Here is a 19,897-nt window from a genome sequence, read left to right as displayed (position 1 = left end):
GGTCCCAAAAGCTTGCTAAGGAGTTTGGTAATTTTAATTTCTTTTTTCGCTTATTTCGCTATATCTTAAAAATTTTCAAACGAATGGAGTGTAGGCCGTGAGGTGTTATTGTGGCGGTTTCTTCTCTTAAATTGAGATGCCTAAAAAATTTGACAAGAAAATACGCAAAATTATAATAAATAAATCTGTATGTAACTCGGTTAATATTTTCATGAAATATGCAGGATGATTCAATACAGCTGTAACACATTTGGAGACGAAGTAAGGCACATCATAGGAATTGAGAACTCCATATCAAACCATGGTCGGAAAAGTTATCATCATCCTGCGGATTTAAACCGATACTTTCATTAATCTAAATTATGTTGATTGATGTTAATTCTATGTTGTACTAATGTCGAAAACTGCAGTCGATTAACCATTAAAATTGTTGCTTTAGCATACTTTACCGATTTTGCGATCAAATTGATGAGCTTTGCAATTTTGTCTCCTAATCGATAAACTACGATAAATCATGACAAATGATTATCGAAAACATAAAATTAAGATAGTTTAGATAAATAAAAACAACTGGTATATAATGGTATAAATACAATCAGCACGTAACATGGTAGCGCTCCTAGCGGGGTACGATAACATTTCCGTCCCTGAGTTGCTTTGCAATTCTCAATCTTTATGTGCTCAAACTTTCCTACAAGTTTGTAACCGTTATACTGGAATCTTCTTGCGTTAATTTATCTTTGAAAAAGAAGGCAATCATATTGAATAATATTAATGATTTTTAGTTTAGTTTTGTACACCATTTAGTTTTAGGTTTACTTCCCCCTAAAAAAATTGAAATATTGTTGATCAATAAAAACATAATTGAAAAATTTTTGCAAATGCTTTTATTTATTTTTTTATGTGTCATTTTAATTGTCCTATATTTTACGTGGAACGTAAATACTCTATATTTCGCAACGAATATTCAATATTTAACCAAAGTAAATGAACATTTATTTCTCTTCTTATAATTTAAATATATTTTTTACAACTTAAAACACGTTTTTCAATTCTCGATTAGTGTAGTTATTAACTGTCCTCCTGAGAGGAAGTGGTTTTTTCAGTTTGGATTCGGTGGTTTGTTCGCACAGTAGCAAATGCGGAGATGAGAAGAAGGGGTTCGTAAATAATAACTCAGACAGATATTTATTCTAGTATTAAACCCCGAGGCAGAACACGACATTACTTATCTCGTGTGAACTTGCTCTTTTGATTTCCTTCATTAAATCGCTTAGCTGTTTCTGCTCCCTTGTTACGTCATCCAAATGAATATGATTAATTGTTAAAACTATTTAACCATAACAAATTAGCTGTCTCTACTAAAAATATATATATATTTTTTTTAAATTTAGTAGCTGCAAAATATTTTTTTAAATATTTTTTATCATTTTCTGCTCAACTTTTGAGTTTATTAAAATTTTCTATGGTAATATCTTTTTTTTTCTAGAATGCTTTATGATTTCATGCATTAAATAAATATGAAAATTTTATCCGAAAAATGGATGGGTTAGAGCTGAACAAAGTTAAAAATGCATCATAACATGTTCGGTTATTATTTGGTTTAGGCCAAATAATTTCTTTTTTTATTTATTTCTAAAAGGGTTCATTTAAAAATAAAAATGTATTAAATGAAAATAAAATTATATAATAACATTTATTTAATATATTGGCATAAATCGACTGATAGAAATTAATTTTAATCAATGTTAATGATATGATTTGTAAAAATTGAAAGAAAAAAAAAACCTTTTTATATATTTTTTCACAATATAAAAATAAAGCGCCTGCGTTGTTAATGATGCTCAACTCGACGTTACCATTTTGTTTTGTTGTACGATGGAATAAAAAAAATAAGATTCGATAGCAGGGAGCAGATCCTCCTAGTAATATTAAATTAACTCAAAATAGCGCAACATTTTTAAGTGAGAAAAGGAAGTGATAAATTCAAATTCATTAGTGAATATTCTTTTAGTTTTCAAGATGAGAATAATAAGAAATTATAATAAAATATTTTCTCAGTTTGATCTAAGTTTCCATTTCAAATCATTCCATCTTGTCGATATTCCACTTAGTCGTTATTGCTTAACGGATGTGTCGATATTTCATCGACTCGATATTGTTTTTCCCAATATTGCTTCTTTACGATATTTTTTTCTTGTAGAGTCGGTATTTCACTCAGCCGTTATTGTTTTATCGTTGTCGATATTCCACTCAATTGATTATTGTTTTACCAAAAGTTCCTTCCATTCGATATTGTTTTCTTATTGAGTCGACATTCGATATTCCATGCAGTCTTTATTGTTGTCCATATTCCACCCAATCGATATTGTTTTGACAATATTCCTTTTATACGATTGTATTTTTTTTTTTTTTTTGAGTCGATGTTACATCCAGTTGTTATTGTTTTATTGTTGTGTCAATATTCCGTCCAATAGATATTGTTTTGTTTTTAATATTCCACCGAGTCGTTATTCATTTGGTTTGTGTCAATATTCCATCCAATAGATATTGTTTTGTTTTTAATATTCCACCGAGTCGTTTTTCATTTGGTTTGTGTCAATATTCCGTTCAATAGATATTGTTTTGTTTTTAATATTCCACCGAGTCGTTATTCATTTGGTTTGTGTTAATATTCCATCCAAATAGATATTGTTTTTTTTTTTTTATTTATTTTTTTTTTTTTTTTAGCTACCCACTTAGTCGTTATTTTTTTGGTTTTTGTCGATATTAAAACAAATCAATATTGTTTTGGGAATATTTCTTCCAGTTGATATTGCTTTTTGGTTGCATCGATATTTCCTCAATATTCCACAGTATTTCGTCAATTATTTTGCCAATATTTCACCCAGTCATTATTGTAGTATTGCGTCGATACTACTTTCGAATATATTGTTTTGTCAATATCGCTTTCATTCGATTATAATTTTTTTTTTTTAAATTTTTAATTCAAATTGGCATGATTCTCTAATTCACCCTGTCAATATGAAATTCTATCGCAAAAAAATATCCCAATAGTTTTTTTTATTTCCCTTGCTCTGAAATGAATCAACATTTTTTTCAATTCTGCCTCTACCAAAAATCATTCTGTTAGCGTCGTTCTACCCAACCATTCTTCAACGTTCGAATTAAATGTCTGAACACGATAAGGAACCGGCTCATTGTTAACAAAGAAGCGAAAGTGAAAAGAACAAAAAAAAGAGAGAGAGAGAGAAATAAATAATAAAATTGTCCGAATCGTGGTTGTTTGGCTAGGCGAGTGAATTAGGTAATTGTTGACCCCCGACCGGATGTGTGCCCGTATATTATTTAAGAAAGGGAGAAGTTGATGATGGACTCGGCTGAACATTATCTTCTTTAAGGTTGTTTCAGGGTTGTTTCAGCATTAGTTATATTATTTTTTCCCCGACCCTATCGACCCTTGCGTGTTGGGAACTTTCTGCCTGTAATAGAGTTCGATTCCCTGTGAGAAAAATCGATTACAGTTTTGCTGTTCATTAGATTTGGTGAAACATTGTTCTCAACTATGTTTCTCTCTCTCTCAATCCTTTCATCTAACATTTGTCTGAAGTCTTTAAACGTGACTGGTATATTTATCATTAACTGACTTTAGAATTTATATCTCTCTTACAGCTTTCTATTAGAATGTTTATACTTTTTCGTTCGACGGTTACTACTTCTGATGATTTTTAAATATTTTCATGATGTAGAGCCTGTATTTAACGCACGGGGTGTTCTGTGATCACTGCCCTTAGTATACACATTTTTTTCAAATCTTTTTTTTTTTTTTTAAATGAAAAAAAAAGGAAAATATTTATGTGAGAAAGTAACAAAAATGCTGATGAGATCTGTTTAGTGCTGGTCTAATCGACTTTCAGCCTTTGTATCCATCAAATAGGTTTTGGTGATTTCAGTCTCGCCTTCCTCAGTAGTTATGCGTTAGATTTCGATAGCGCTTTTGTTACTTCTTTGTTTAAATAGTAATTTGTGACACCGAATGTATATACTTTTTACTTCATTTTGATTCTTGGTAACATTAAAGAACAATGAGCTGACCATCGGAAGTTTTTATTTTTCCCCTTTGCAACAAAAAGAGATTTTTTTCCTTAAATTACAACAGGAGATCGTTCGCCTCCCAATGATGTGACCCAGGTTCAAATCCCAACGAAGAGTGTTTGGTGCGTGTTCTGCTCCCGGCTTGCACTGACCACATTGACGACGTAAAATATCGTCAGGGGTAGACGGAACGTGGTTTAGAATCTCATTGCCGTCGGACTAACTGTGCGAGGTTTTCGTGGTTTTCCTTTCCATGTAACGCAAACGCGGGTTCGCTCCATCAAAAAGTCCTCCAAAAAAATAGTTTGCCCTATTGCTTAATCCAGGAGTTCCCTTGTCATCTAAGTTGGGTTTAAAATTTCAAGGCTACCTATAGAGTAACATTGGTAGTCGTAAACTTAATCTTAGATCGGCAGTTCAACGACGTAATAAAATAAAATAAAAAATAAATAAAATAAAAAATAAATAAAATAAAAAATAAATAAAATGAAATAAATTAAAACAAAATACTTAACTTGGGATTTTTCTTGTTCACTGAATTAGTTTCAAAATGTCAAGCACAGAACAAAATGCCACACATCCGTAATGTTGATAAGAAAAAATTAGTTGTATTCTTAATGCTTTTTTAAAAAATTGTGCGGGTTAAACGTAAAAAGCTCTTTTTTTTTCACTACAACATTTCAATCTTAAATATTCTAAATAAATTGATTCGGTAAGATTCTTTTGGGCCGGTTAGTCACACCGTCACCTCTTACCCGACATTTAGCGAAATTAAAATTGCCTTTTTTTGAGGTCAGTCCAATGATGTTACACCGAGTCATTTAAATTAACTTAACGACTTTTCCTCCCCTGCACTTACTCAAACCATTTACTCCCATCTTAAAAGAGTTTCATATTCACGATCATTCCTTCAGACATCTTATTTTGTTTTGTCCTCTTTTACAAATGAAATGGTAAGTAAACAAAATTCGTATATTTTCTCTAAGTAACATTTATAACTGTGCTAACGCTAAAGCTCGTAAGTCGTTAATGCACACATTACCAAGCTAATCTATAAAGTAACTAGAGTAATCCGTTAAAGTGGAGTCAAGTGTTTTCCGTAATTTACCTAGATAATCTGCAGATTAACTAGAGTAATCTGTTAAAGTGGAGTCAAGGGTTTTCCGTAATTTACCTAGCTAATCTGCAGATTAACTAGAGTAATCCGTTAAAGTGGAGTCAAGTGTTTTCCGTAATTCACCTAGATAATCTGCAGATTAACTAGAGTAATCCGTTAAAGTGGAGTCAAGTGTTTTCCGTAATTCACCTAGATAATCTGCAGATTAACTAGAGTAATCCGTTAAAGTGAAGTCAAGTGTTTTCCGTAATTCACCTAGCTAATCTGCAGATTAACTAGAGTAATCCGTTAAAGTGGAGTCAAGTGTTTTCCGTAATTCACCTAGATAATCTGCAGATTAACTAGAGTAATCCGTTAAAGTGGAGTCAAGTGTTTTCCGTAATTTACCTAGCTAATCTGCAGATTAACTAGAGTAATCCGTTAAAGTGGAGTCAAGTGTTTTCCGTAATTTACCTAGGTAATGTCCGCCTTAACGGTTTTATGTAGCGTTCAAAAGTTTCTTTCTCTCATTCTAACAACTAATTTGTTGATTGTTTGACTGTATTTTGTGACTTGATTCAGTTGTTGAAAAATAAGTAAGTGACATTATCTTAATTTCCTTAATTGTAATAATATTTTAAACTGTTTGATTTATTCTATTATAGTTTTTTTTAATTGATTGATGATAGATTCTGTCAATATTAATGCTTTGGTAGTTCAAAAGTTTGTTTCTCTCATTCTATCAACTAATTAGTTGATTGATTGATTGTATTTGTTGACTTGACTTAGTCATTGAAAAATAAACAAGTAAAATGATCTTAATTTCCTTATTTGTAATAATATTTTAGACAGTTTTTTTTTTTTTTTTTTTTTTTTTTTTTTGCTATAGTTTTTAGTTTAGTGAAGATTGATTCGATCAATATATAAAAAAATTTCTATGAATTAAAAAATTCATGTAAAAAATATTTCTGTTAAAAATTACGAAAGTGCATTCATATTCGACAATTTAATAATTCCTAAGTCGTATTTCGCTATTTTTAATGATCATTTCGTCACGAAATTACGACATTTTCTTTTTCTCTGGTCAAACATGAACTCTTAATTCTCTGACGGACAGTTTTCTCCCATGTGTGTTGCGTCAATGCATTCTGAGAGTCCACTATTTTTTTTATTTTTTTTATCTGATTTTAAAAATATTTTCTCTGTTTGAAGGGATGAAGTAAGGGTTAGTGTAGTCGCTTGATCAGTAGATTTCTCGGTTTTGATACCCTACGATTTGATTCTAAGCCCTCTCATTCACTCATATGTTATGTTGTTTTTTTAGATATAATTATCATTTAAAATTTAATGAATATTTCTGCTTTTTCAGTAAGATCTTTAATTATAGACTTGGAATACAAACCTTTGAAATTCATTTTCTCTTTTCATTAATTTCAGAATCAAAAAGTATAACAAAAATAAAAGTGGTAATTTTTTGTACATTGTAAGACATATAAAGAGAATTCAAACTATGAAAAATACAAATAAACATACTATGTGCTACAAAAAGGTATCTAAATTTCATTTTATGAATGTGTATTTATAATTTACAATTAATCATATAAAATATTATGCATTACATTTCACATGCTTTACATTCAGTAAGTTTATAATTATGCAGTTCATTACACATTTAGAAAGCAGAAAAATTATTTAAATAGTTATTATTATAATCATATGTTTTATTAATCTCTTCAGCATATATAAAAGTATGCATATAGAATATACTAAAAAAAACATATGTATCTCCGGGCAAAAAAACCCACATAGACTGGATTTTTTCTTAAAAACCCGGGTTTTTAGGAACTCTGTTTACAACCCTATTATCACTGCCTGCTGAATGTCGACCTTTTATGGTGTATGTGAGAAACAAGGATATTTAACAAAATTTATTATTCAACATTCACCATCGTTCGTCAAAATTCCGAATGACGACTTTTGCCGATCTATGTGAGAAACAATGATGATAAACAAAAATAATCATTCACCATGATGAAAGTCGACATTTGCCAGCTTATGTAAGAAACAATAATATTTACCAAAATATTTATTTTTCAACATTCACCCGCAGTGCATACTGAATGTCGACATTTGTAGTTTCATAAATAATTTTAAACATTCACCTTAGCAACTATGTAAATAGCGAACGACATTTCCCCGAGGATCTTGATATTCACAAATTTCAGTCTTCACATATTTACACCAGCCCATTGTTGACCGGTGACGAATTAACTCGTTCTTTCATGCTCAAACATTTTTATCCGATAACAAACTAACTCGTCATTGCACTTGTGGAATTAACTCGTCATCGGTCAACAACATTTGGGCCTGAAATCAATATATAGAATATTTTATTTTACTTCCGCATTCAATTACAAAATAATGACATAGCTTTTTGAAGGAAAAAAAATGCCAGTCATTAAAATGGCATACAGGTTAGATTGGCAATGCAACCAATTTAAAAGATATATATATTTTTTTTAAGAAATATTTTTGGAATTGATGTAATTGAAATCGAAAATTGTAATGACATTTATGCGTGTCTTAGTTTCATATTTCCTGGATGCCTGATTTTTTTTTCTCAAGCCATCACAGCCTCTTATATCATTTTGCATCTCGAAATACAATAGCTTTCATTTTATTATCCTGAATATTTACAGTGTTTTATTTGATAGATCTAGAAACTTATGTACCGATTTGTTTCATTCATGCTGACCTGATTTCATATTCGATGCATCATGAAACCAATTTATTACGTACTATTATGTACCAAACAAATTAAAATAAGCTTAAAAACTTTAATTACTTTATCTAACTCAGTGGTTACCAACTGGCGGCCCGCGAAGTCTTTTTTTTTGTGGCCCGCGAACTAAAATAAATCAATTGTCGTTTTTTTAGAACAATTTTTGTAAAAAATCTATATGGGCTTAAAATACTTTCTTTTTAAACAGCCTAATATCTTCGTTTCTGTGAAATTTAACGTACCAGCAACTTAGCAAAAAAGATTTTTTTTCAGGTTTTGCATCCAAGTAAATATTTATTCAAATACAAAAATAATCATGTATGTTGCTCTTTTCTTCTTTTTTTTTTCTTTTTTTCCTTCGTATTTTGTGAATATAATTTAGCATGTGCGTATCAGAAATTTTCTCGAAGAAATTCTCCCATTTAATTTTTTGAAACCACTCATTTTTGACTTATTAAATTTTAATTAAACGAATAGTAAATTTTAAAACGCATAAAAGAGGGAATGAATAATATATTTCTTTTAAAATTCCTTGAGTTGAATATCGCATAAGCGGAAAAGAAGAAAAAAATTAATTTCAGATGCTCGAGAATTTTTGTTGTTGTTGCTATAATTCCTAAAAAGTCGAAAAAATGTTAATTCATCTCAGAATTAAAATTAAAAGAAAAAAAATCTTGTCACTAAGTTTCTGATTAAGAGAAGATTCAAAATGATAAGTAACAAGCATTATTTGTAATGCTTGTTATTTTGATTTTTAATATTCGAAAAACTTTGACAGTAATATTTAATGTTCCTTCAAACATAAAAGAGACCTATATAAAATTTTGATAAAGTTGCGGCCCGCCATTTGACTGGTGTTTTTAATTGCGGTCGCCGGCAACATGTAAGTTGGCAGCCCCTGATTTACTTTTATTGTATTTTATTCGTTTGCTCATCTGCTACTTTAAACAAAGGCGGAAATAGAAATAGCATTCCTCAAAATAGCACTTTATTTCCATGTTTCTTTTATGTGCTGTGTCCAATTTCTTTTCATGTTAAGCGATAATCAGCTGGAAGATTTCATGTTAAACATGTAAAATACAATAATAATTGATTGCTGACCTCATGGGACCAAACGTGTGTTTCATGTAAAGCGATATTTCACTTTAAGCGGTTTCGCGTTAGCTAGGTTCGACTGTGAGTACGTAGACTGTGTTGGCAAATAACCAGGGCCTGATTATCGCCTAGGCCCAATAGGTATGGGCCCGCAATTTCTGAGGGGCCTCAAAAATTAGTAAAAAGTACTCAATATTACTACTATAATTACTGAAAGAAACAGTTTTTCACAAAAAGTGCATTTTTTTTTTTAATTTCACATTTTCTTTATATCGTGATGCAACCAAACTCACATGAACATTGCACTAATCAAATTCAAAAGGATAGCTGAATTTTAACTGGTGCAATTTTTACGCAAACGGCTTAAACGAATGTAACAAGAATGCTCATTCGCAAAATATCTTATAAGTGATTAGTGTCAACAAGAGCTATAAGCTTATTCTTAACAAATATGTAAAGCTGCAGACAGAGAGCTACAATCTTTGATGTTGATGTTTTAAACTGATTTACACACTTCTACAATATTAAAATTTTGATTTCCTTGATAGTTTTGGAATGATGAAACCTAATTATCAATCTGGTTTCTCAAAAAGAAAGAAAAAAGCTTTAAATGATGAAGCCAACAGAAAAAAATGAGAAATTCTTTATCAAAATATTTCTCTCTTTATAAAGTAGAGCCACCTGTTTCCGACGAAGCTGCTCTCATTGAGATTTTGATTAAATTTTTTCTTTAAGAGTTTTAATTAAATTCACTGAATATGAATTTTAATTTTCTAAAATAGGTTATATCTAAATAAATTATTTAAATGTGTTTTCAATTTTCTATGAGTAGATGTAATTTTGGCTCTTTTTGAATTTTTTTTCTGTGTTGAAATGTATTTTTTAATAAAAATTATAATTAATGACCTTAATAGTTTAGTTTACATGCTGAACTTATCGTTAAATCTAATGAGAGGTGGGCTAGCTTTGTGTTGATTTAAGTACTAAATAAAAAATTATTCAGCTAATCAGTCACTTTTAGCATAAATCATTGATTTCAATTGTTTGTGGTCACCAAATTGTTTTTATTTTGATATACAATTGTTTTGTTGCTTTATATTTTGCTTTAATATATAGATTTTATCTTAGAAAAATAATCTTCAATTGTCTGCTTTCAAAATTTTCTCTTGAATCACGCCGATCAATAGATTCTTTTTTATTGTTTAGGACTACTCTTCAGCAATTTAATTTCAAAATAATTTGTAAAGGGCCCGAAAAATTTGGTGGGCCTTGGGCCTGAATTTGTCTTGATCGGTCTTGTTTTGTCTTGTCTCCTGCAAATAACCTAAAGTAAAATGTTCATAATTTTTATTATTACGAACTGTAGGCCGGGATAGACTGGTTGGTAGGGCACCGGGCCCATGTCTAAGGGTTCGTGGGTGCGATCTCAGGCCAGCTGAAGACTCCCCGTGTAGTAAATGGTGACGGATGCAAGTTAAATCTGTAGAGTCACGAAGTCCTCCATGTTCCCATGACAAATCAATACCTCTGGGGATACTGATCCAGGAGTTTCCTTGTCTTCTGGATTGATTAAAACATTACAAGGCTATGGAGTTGAACGTTAGTAGTAGTAAACCCAAAACTGGGTCTGCTGTTCAACGAAGGATATATGTATGTAATAACAGGGCTCCAACCCTGTTATTAGTGTTGTATTTAGCTTGCTTAACTGACTTAACAATTTTGCCTAATTTAAGGGGAAACTCACAAATTTTGTTAAGTGTTAGTTGACCTTTCGTTTGGGTAACATTTAATTCCTCACATTTTTTAATAGGAATATTCAATTTTAACACCAAATCTTTTGGTATTACATTCAATGTTGACCCGGTATCAACATTCAACAATATCTCTTTGTTAACTTTTTCATTTTTATTTTGTTTTGGACGTCCCTTTAGGTATTTATTTTCCACTTTACCTCCATTTAGGTATTCATTTTTAACTATATATCCATTTTCAACTTTATATCCGGATATTATTAATTGCTATTGATTATTTGTCATATTTTGAACGTTCATTTCAACAACATTGCTAGGGTTGTTTACACACGAGGAGCCCACGTGAAATTGATTCAAAAGTTCTTTCTTTGAGCAATATTTACATTGATTCAATGGGTTCTCCTGTGTAGTATGATGTATTTTGGGTTTTGTCACATTCGGGGTTACACTTTTATTTTTAGGACAAGCCGGGGCTTTATGTCCTGGTGCATTACATTTATAGCACTTTATGTCATATTTTGGGTTTTCCATTTTTTTCATAAATGGTCCCTTATTATTTTGAAATTTATTTTTGTCTAAGTCACTTTTAATTTTTTCATAAATTCTAAGTTTTTGTTTAAATTCAAAAAGATTATTGGCTCCATAAAGAATTGATTTATTATTTGTTTGGTCTGGTATTCCCTGAATCATGTAAGTGATTAGAGCTAAGTCATCAATATCACTTTGAGTTGAAATTTCTTTCATTTTTAGGAAGTATTCTTGAAGTGTTTCATTATACCTTTGCTTTCTTTTTTGCAACATTGCATGTACTTCTGCACTATTACAACTAAGTCCGAATTCTTCAAACAAAAGATTTTTTAATTTTTCACAAGAATTTAAATGAGTTTCACTTCTAATTAAAGTTAATGCATTTCCCTTCAAACATCTTTTAGCAAATAAAAATTTTTGCATATCAGACAATTTAAATAAGGTAGCATGAGTTTCAAAATTTTCAAACCAAGAATTTATATTTTCGTGTTTTTCTCCTTTAAAAATAGGAGTAACTGCTTCAACATCAGCGAAATTAACTATTAATTTAGTTTCAGGTTCTCTATTATTTAAATCATTACTAGAATTTTGACTATAGGATGCCATATCTTTATCAGTATAAATATGAGTTTGTATTTCTTTATCAACATACATTTTAGTATTTAAACTAGCTTGTGTAAATTGACTTACACAATTTTTAATTGGTAAATGTGATTCAAAATCCGTTTGAGTTTGTTTACATTGAAATTGTTTAGTTTCCTCCTCATCTTCAGAGGGATTTTCAATTACTAAAGAATTTTTTAAAAAATTGAAATCGCATAAACAAGTTAAGATGTGTTTGGCAATTTCATCTTTATTTCCTTCACTGGAAATATTTAAAATGTCTGAAATTTTGAAAGTAGTTTAGTTAGAAAGTAGTAGAAGTTTTGAAGTCCGAAAAATTGAAAGTATTACAAATTTCTTGTAGTTTGTTTGAAAATTCTTCATCGTTTGGTTCAAAAGAAAATTCAGAAAAATTTAAAATTTTGTTACGGTTTAATCTAGAAAAATCATTTGGAAACAAAAGTTTAAATAATAACTTAATTTTGTTTGCCGTCACTAATTTAATTGACGTTTGAATCACATTTATTTCCTTTAAAAACATTTTAGATGCACAATAATACAATACTATATCATAATATTATATATAAAAAAAAATATATAAACACAAGAAATACAATCTAACTCTATTCCATTATTCAAAATAAAATATTTAAATTACTACTCATATCCAGTATTACTAAAATATTTAAGCATAACATTGAGACAGATAAAAAAATGAGAGAAAAAAAAATATATCTACAGTAAATCCTTTCCATTCACACTTTCTTTTGACCTTCATCTATTTTTCTTTGATGAGAGACACAAAATATATCACTTTTTAATTCACAACTTGAGTAGTAAGAATTGTAGGATCACTCGGTGTCGAATCACTACCATGTTTGATGTTTCTTCCAACTTTGTGGCACTATGGAATTGTAGGGTCATCGGATGGGATACTTTCACTGGTTTCAGGGGGACACTCTCCAGCATTCCAGGCGCGACGAGGTACCAGTAGTACGGGTGGAAAATCGCCATCCTTCCTTCCTTCAACGTTTTTTTCACTGCCGATTTTTTTCTCCTCCGGGGGTGATGGAAAATTTCAACTTAACAGTCAGCCAGACTACTTTACGCTTAGTTTTTGCGAGATAAAAATGGGTAAACTTCCTCCGCAAGAAGCAACTATCCTGGCGTCTTGTAATAACAGGGCTCCAACCCTGTTATTAGTGTTGTATTTAGCTTGAAATAATTGCAGTCATAAGCCATCAGACGTTCTAAACAGGTTTATTAAATGTAGGCTGGTATTGCTACAGTTGACGTCCAAGCTCCCTACGGGAGGGGAATGGACAAGACTCCGGACAATTCCGGCACAGCTTATCAGGATCACATTATGATGAAAAGGACACGCAAAAATATGCGCTCTTACGTTTTATACCAACATAGATTTTAGGTAAAAAGGCACCTTCGTGCATTCCTTGTAACCTTACGCATTAAGGAAAATCATTTCTGCTTCCTTATATGGAAGTGAACGAGGGAACGATTCTAAAAATAACTCTTCCCTTGAAATATAAATCTATTTATATTTCAATGGTATGTTTTCAGCCTTGAATTCCCAAAATAGAATCTCTCTACGCTTATTCTTTAACAAAGACATTTTATGAAAACGAAAGAGATTTAATTCTTTTATTAATACAAAAGTATTTACTTTTTGTATTACATGTATATATATATTATTTACTGTATGTACTACATAAGCAGAGTTACCATACAATGTCCTAAAAGAGATTTTATATTAGACAAAAAAGTAAAGGTGCGTGATGTTATTTTAAAATACTACTGTTATCCATCTTCTTAATACCATCTTCCATTTAATACGTATTGCTTGAAGGATATTTTGTTTAAACAACTGAGGGCCAAAATTAAAAGTACCCTGTAGTTCGAAATTATATAAATAATGATTCCAATCATATTTACAAATTGGACAAAGGATTTGCAAACAATGCAATCATTTTAGAGAAACAAGTTCTCCTATTTACCTATACTTGAACTTCGCTTAACGACTTTTCAGTTGAACTTGGCGCCGAATCTCGGCTCCAGGTTTAAACTCATTTTTTTCCCCTTTGAACCCTCCCTGAATAATGCGGCAGTCAGTTTTTATCAGTAATTTACAATGGAGCCGAAGATTTGCTATATCCAACGAAATAAACATAGCAAAAATAAATGTGCTATCCCTCCAAACGATTCGCCTATAAATTTCGTCAATTGAATGCTCCTGCCGCCTTAGATAAAGGCGTGTTCTATTATACCTTCCATAGGACTTAACCTTTGGATATCCTAGGAATGTCATTTGGATATGACCTCAACTGTGCCGCTGACCGACCTCTGGAGCACCTTCTCTTTCTCCACCAACTCATTACACCTCGATAAATAAATTATAAAGTCTATTACGTCACGTATTTGAACTCTCATCAAGCGTGTGTTTTTTTTATTCAAAAAGCCGTAATTTACGAACGAAATATTTTTTTTCCTTTTTTCGTAATTGAATTTAATACCCCTTCCATTTTTGAATTACTATTTCAACCCAACTAATGATTTAATTACTCAAATAATCTATATTTCTACAAATTAGAAGACCAAGAGGAAAAAAACTTCGTTTGAATTTATTGTTTATTTTTTCTCCTTTAGTCAACTATTGACAAGGTAGAGGTTATATCATGCAATTTATTTCATGTCACTGAGGAATATTTTTTGCAATTGTTAGAATTACAACGGGAAAAACCCTTCCTGGCAAATTCTCTTTCAACTACATAAGTAATTTATAATTTAAAGTATAAAAAAGTAGGGGCCGTTGTAGTCCATTGGTTCAAGAATCGGAAGCTGTAGTTTGATCCTCGACTCCACCAAAACAGTCTAAGTACATACGTGCTCGTAAAATATGTGGAATAGAAAGTCTTGGGGTCGGTAGCTTAGCAGTACCATGGGTATAAAAATCTGTAAAAAAAAATTTCTCATGTTGATCTATGTCTAAATTGAGGTAGTGACAGCACGGATGAACCTTGCTGCCACCTATCAGTGGGATTCTGTGCAAAGAAGTGCATTCACTTTTGCGGTGCTCTCTTGTCAAATGAAAGACGCACTTTCCTGACTGGATTCGCATAAGGACAATAACTGGCTAGCATGGATTGTTCAAGTGTCATCGGAAATAGCAAAAAAAAGTGTGTTCAGTTAAGCCTATAGTAAACCATGAAGTTTCAAATGCTGAAAATGTGTTTTAAAAATACTAAAATGAAAAAGAATTATGGGAGGATAACCTCCTTGCTGGTAATCCTGTCATAATTTTGATATTTTGACAGTATTTTCTCGGCATTTGAAACTTCGTGGTTTGCTCTAGGTTAATTTGAACTCACTTTTCTTTGAACTTTAAATTTCCAATGGTGGAGAAACAGAATTCCTCGTGAAAAACTTCTCTCCCCATATAGCATTTTCTGAAGGCAAAATATATTTATAAGCTATAGTTGCTTTCCCTATTAATTTTTATTTAAAACTGTGTTCAGTCAACTCATTCAATTAAAATAGTAAATTCAGAATATTTATTCGAAATTGAAATGCTTCAATCTGTGTCGATAGACTAAAAAAGTTGGAAACTTCTATTAAATAATATTTCATTTTGATACATTAATTAGTTGGCTGGAAACAATGATAATTAGGAAGCAATCATGGAAGCTATTGAGCGAAGCAAGCGCGGGGGGGGGGGTGACCTCGTAAAATACATAAATTTTAAAACAAACGTTGAAAAACTGATTATTGTGTCTTTTGTTTGAAAACTGCTGTTTGGAAATTTTTCGAAGACAAGTGAACTATATTTAATACGATATCATGTGATAGAATAACAGGTTCGTCTCTGTATCGTATCTTTCCCCCTTTCCATAAAGTTTCCGGAAAACTGTACAAAAATGCTTATGTTTGTCAAAATGTTAAAAAATTTTCTCTTATTGGTTCAAAAACAAAAGATAGACTTCATTTAAATGTATATAAACAAAATAGAGTGTTATTTAATTAGTATATTTTATATATACCATGGTATGATATGGTACACCATGGTATCATTTGATTCTAAATTTTTTGGAGGAGTTATAAAAATATTTTATTTAAAAATATTATTCAGCACCAATTTATGATATAATATTTATTTGGTTATCATTACAATAACTTAAATCGAAATACTTATTTATCTAACAAAATAATATATTAAAAAACTATTGTTAATAAGTTTTTATTAAGTAACAATTATACTTTAACCATACAACTCCCTATGTAAGAATATAACGAGAATAATAATAATCACCTACATTTTATTATTATTCAGCAAATATTTGTTAAAACTTTTTCCCTAAATGTGTTCTTTAAAACTAAAATCATTTATGAAAAATAAGTGTAATTAGAAAATGGAAATGTTTCTACAAATTGAAAAAAAAATTTTGAAAATAGAAAAGTTAAAATAAAAGTTTTAGACTTATCAGATTTTTTCTTATAAAACTGTTAAAAAAATTAGAATTGGTGACAAAATAAAAATGAAAAATTAATTTTTGCAGATTGGCGAGCGACTGTTTTTGGATTTACCTCGTGTGAGATTGGATGGTGGCCGTCAAGCTTTTCGACGAAGATGGGGATACGACATAGGAGTACCCTCGGTTCCCGAAGAAGATGAAGATAGCAGCGAACTATCCGAGACAACATCGCTCAGGGATGAACGCCTTCTACGATTCTCCTCAATGGGTGAGTACAATTTACAAATATAGATGGCAGCAGTATACCTCTTATTTATTAGTTTCTAGCACAATATCTAGATGGCAGCACTATGAATTTTTTTTAAAAACTATTTTCCTCGTATAAAAAATATTTCGGGGTGAAAACGAGATTAAATACTGTTTAAAAATAAATACTATATTAAATTCATCAAAATTAAATCAATCACAAAAATTCTAAGTAAGAATTAAGGAAGAAAACTTCATTGTCAGATAAATTGTTTACATTTAAATATGAAAAGTAATTATGTTCCATTTGCGATCTCGTTCATAATTTAAAGATTATTCTAAAAAAAACTGTAAATGTACGTTTAAACAGTTAAAATGATTTGAATTCTTAAAAGTATTATTTTTCAAATTAAATGAATCAATTTTAAAACTTTAAAAAGTTTTTTTTTTATAACAGCTAACTAATAAATCTGTAAAATGTAAAGAACTTATTTTAAATATGCTTCGGCGAATATTAAGCAATAGTGTACTCTATTAGTTCACTTTGGCTACTTACTACAAAACACAAAATTATCGTTCTTTAAAAATAATTGCCTTTTAATTCATCAAGTCTATTTTATTGAAGAAAAATAAAAGCAATTACCAGTATTAAAGGAATTAGTGAGCCTAGCTTCTGTATTATTCAAATTTTTAAATATTAATGGTAGTGAATTACTTTTCTTTTATGAATGACTTTAAAATGAAATCCAAGATAACATGGATTTATCCTTGCTGAAAAATAGCAGACAGGATATTTTAACTAATTACTGTCCACAAATTCAATTCTCGTTTTTCCATTTTATTTTAAACATTATAAAGCTGTATAATCTATCTTTTAATCAACATAATCTATATTTTGATTGTTTTCATTTTAGACGAACTTTTAAAATAAGCACTGGGAATGATAAAATACTTTAATTATGAGTTAGATTTTTATTCATTTAGGTTTCCGAGTAAGGATACATGAGATTTTGTCCCTCTTTCTTTTTTAAGAAAAAAAAAAAAAAAAAAGAAAGATGGAAAAGTACTTGAAATCCAAATATATTTATTTAAATAGTTAAATTGTTTATAGTTTCATAACATCATCTATTATTAATCATCTGATATATTGCTGAATTAATCTATGGTTAATATTTTAAAATCTGATTCAATATGATTTCTTTTACGCTTTTTAATTACAACTAAACTAGGGTGATATTAAAATAGACAATAATTAAACGAGAGTTAAAAAGATAAAATATGGGAATTGTTAATAATTTCAAGAAACCAAATTAAAACAAAAAAATGGATTTTATATAAATTATAGTCATTGTACACTAGTAAGTTTTAAGCGAAAAACAGTTACAATTGGAGCTACAGCAACAGCTGGAGTTACACTCCAGCACTGTTGTCAGCTTAAACACTTTTTATAACTTAAGTCATCGCTAAATATCAGTAAAGCCTATTCTATGCGTAATAAAATAAAACATTCGTCGTGATTATTTGTCAAGCTAAGTGTAGATTTGAAAGCTTCATATAATACAAATGCAATCACAGATTTTTTCTTCTTCTTTGATTTGAAAAGACAAATAAATGTGTTTGTTGTCTTATACCTTAACTGTAGGTTGGCTAATCTTTCAATCTTTCAAAACTGACTCATTGATTTAAAAAATATTTCACAGTAAAGAAGGCAATCTGAATATATCTTTTTAACAGCTTTTTTTATGCTATATTATGATAATTTCCTTTTAACATAGTAAATACTTCACAATACAAAAATTATTAAAATAGAATGTAGTTTTGAAGGCTGTGTTTTAAAATTAGGATTTGATGGGTTTTTCATTAGCCTTATTTTTTTGCGAAGCAATTCATGCAAAAAGTTCTTTCTTTAGATGTATAAATACATTTAAAAAAAAACTGCATTAAAAATATTTTTCTTAATTTGTTTCCTGAAAAATCCAAAAAAAATTATAAGTTTTTTTAAAATATCACTTAATAAATGCTGTAATTAATTACACATATGAACTTTAAATAGATCAATAAATCAATATCAATGAATCAATAAATTTTAAAACTTTGGAAATCACTAAAAATTTTGAACAATATTATTTTAAAGTGCATTGTTAATTGAATTGATTGATCAATCATTCATTTTAAGAAAAAGTTCATTTGATTTAGATCAATTATTTTATCAAAGAAGTTAGATTGAAATCATGATTTAAATCTACGAATCTTGCTGAATATAATATCTCAGCCTTTTTTTTTTTTTCATGTTATTCAATGTAAAATAAATAATAAATGACAAATACATTTCAAATTTGAAAAAAAATAAAATAAAATAATTTCCATTGTAACTTTGCGTCTACAATCTGATATAATAGATATTATCATAAGTTAGATAAAAATCTCTTATTATTTTGCAATTTAGGTGTAGGTTTACTAATCCCCCTTTAATCGGAACTATTATTTCTGCTAAAATGTAACCTATTCCCACAGACTCATAAAATTATATTATTATTCTTGTCTTTTCTCGGTCGCTCACCAACTTATCTCTTTCTGAATATTGATAGAAATTTCCATAAAAAACGCATTTTCCTTCCTCATTTAAATTCAGCCGGCGTTCCTCTCAACTCGAACGTACGCTACAACATCTGCATCACCCCCATGGACTCGTTATCTTTGTAAATATGTTTTCGGTATTTTAAATTCTGTAAATAGAATTCTACTGACCCATCAATATATGAAATACTCTATTTTTTTCTTCAGGCAATTCTTTGCCAATTCATTTGCCGGTGTTAGACGCAATTTTTGAGCTGAATCCAGGTATAATTTTAAAATAAAGTAAACTGATAATTTGGATTGTAGACAAGAAAATGGTAGTAATAATATTTGTGTTTGTTTTTCCTGAGTAGCTTTTTACGTTGCAGAAAAAAAAGAACATTTAAAAAAAAAATAATTCTCTATTCTCTATGTTTCTAGTTTGCAAAAGACTGTTTTTATGAAAAAATGTATAGATTATTTTAAAAAAATATTTTATTTTATTTTCACTTGTTTATTATTTTTGTAAAGATTTGTTAATTTTATTTTTGTAAAATTTAAAATTAAACTTCAATTTTACTCCAAAATAGGAATACAATGTTGAGTTAAAATAACAAACAATGTTAGTAATGCTTGTGCTTTATGTGCAATTTTTAACGCA

General features: G+C 29.7%; 1 protein-coding gene across 4 annotated transcripts in view; it reads left to right on the top strand.

Moving 5' to 3' along the window:
- Window positions 1-19,897, top strand: part of raskol (Ras GTPase-activating protein raskol) — a 319,700-nt gene that overhangs the window by 130,025 nt on the left and 169,778 nt on the right. For all 4 annotated transcript variants that reach the window (XM_087159432.1, XM_087159431.1, XM_087159433.1 and 1 more), the window contains one exon: window positions 16,519-16,702. In XM_087159432.1, the coding sequence (XP_087015558.1) occupies window positions 16,519-16,702 (184 nt within the window). The remainder of the gene's footprint in view (window positions 1-16,518; window positions 16,703-19,897) is intronic.

This window comes from Parasteatoda tepidariorum, chromosome 3, assembly GCF_982258835.1.
Source record: "Parasteatoda tepidariorum strain Cologne lab strain chromosome 3, Ptep-v5.0, whole genome shotgun sequence".
Lineage (NCBI taxonomy): Eukaryota > Metazoa > Arthropoda > Arachnida > Araneae > Theridiidae > Parasteatoda > Parasteatoda tepidariorum.
The sequence above is the reverse complement of the archived record's forward strand: the minus strand, read 5'-3'. Positions and strand labels throughout refer to the sequence as shown.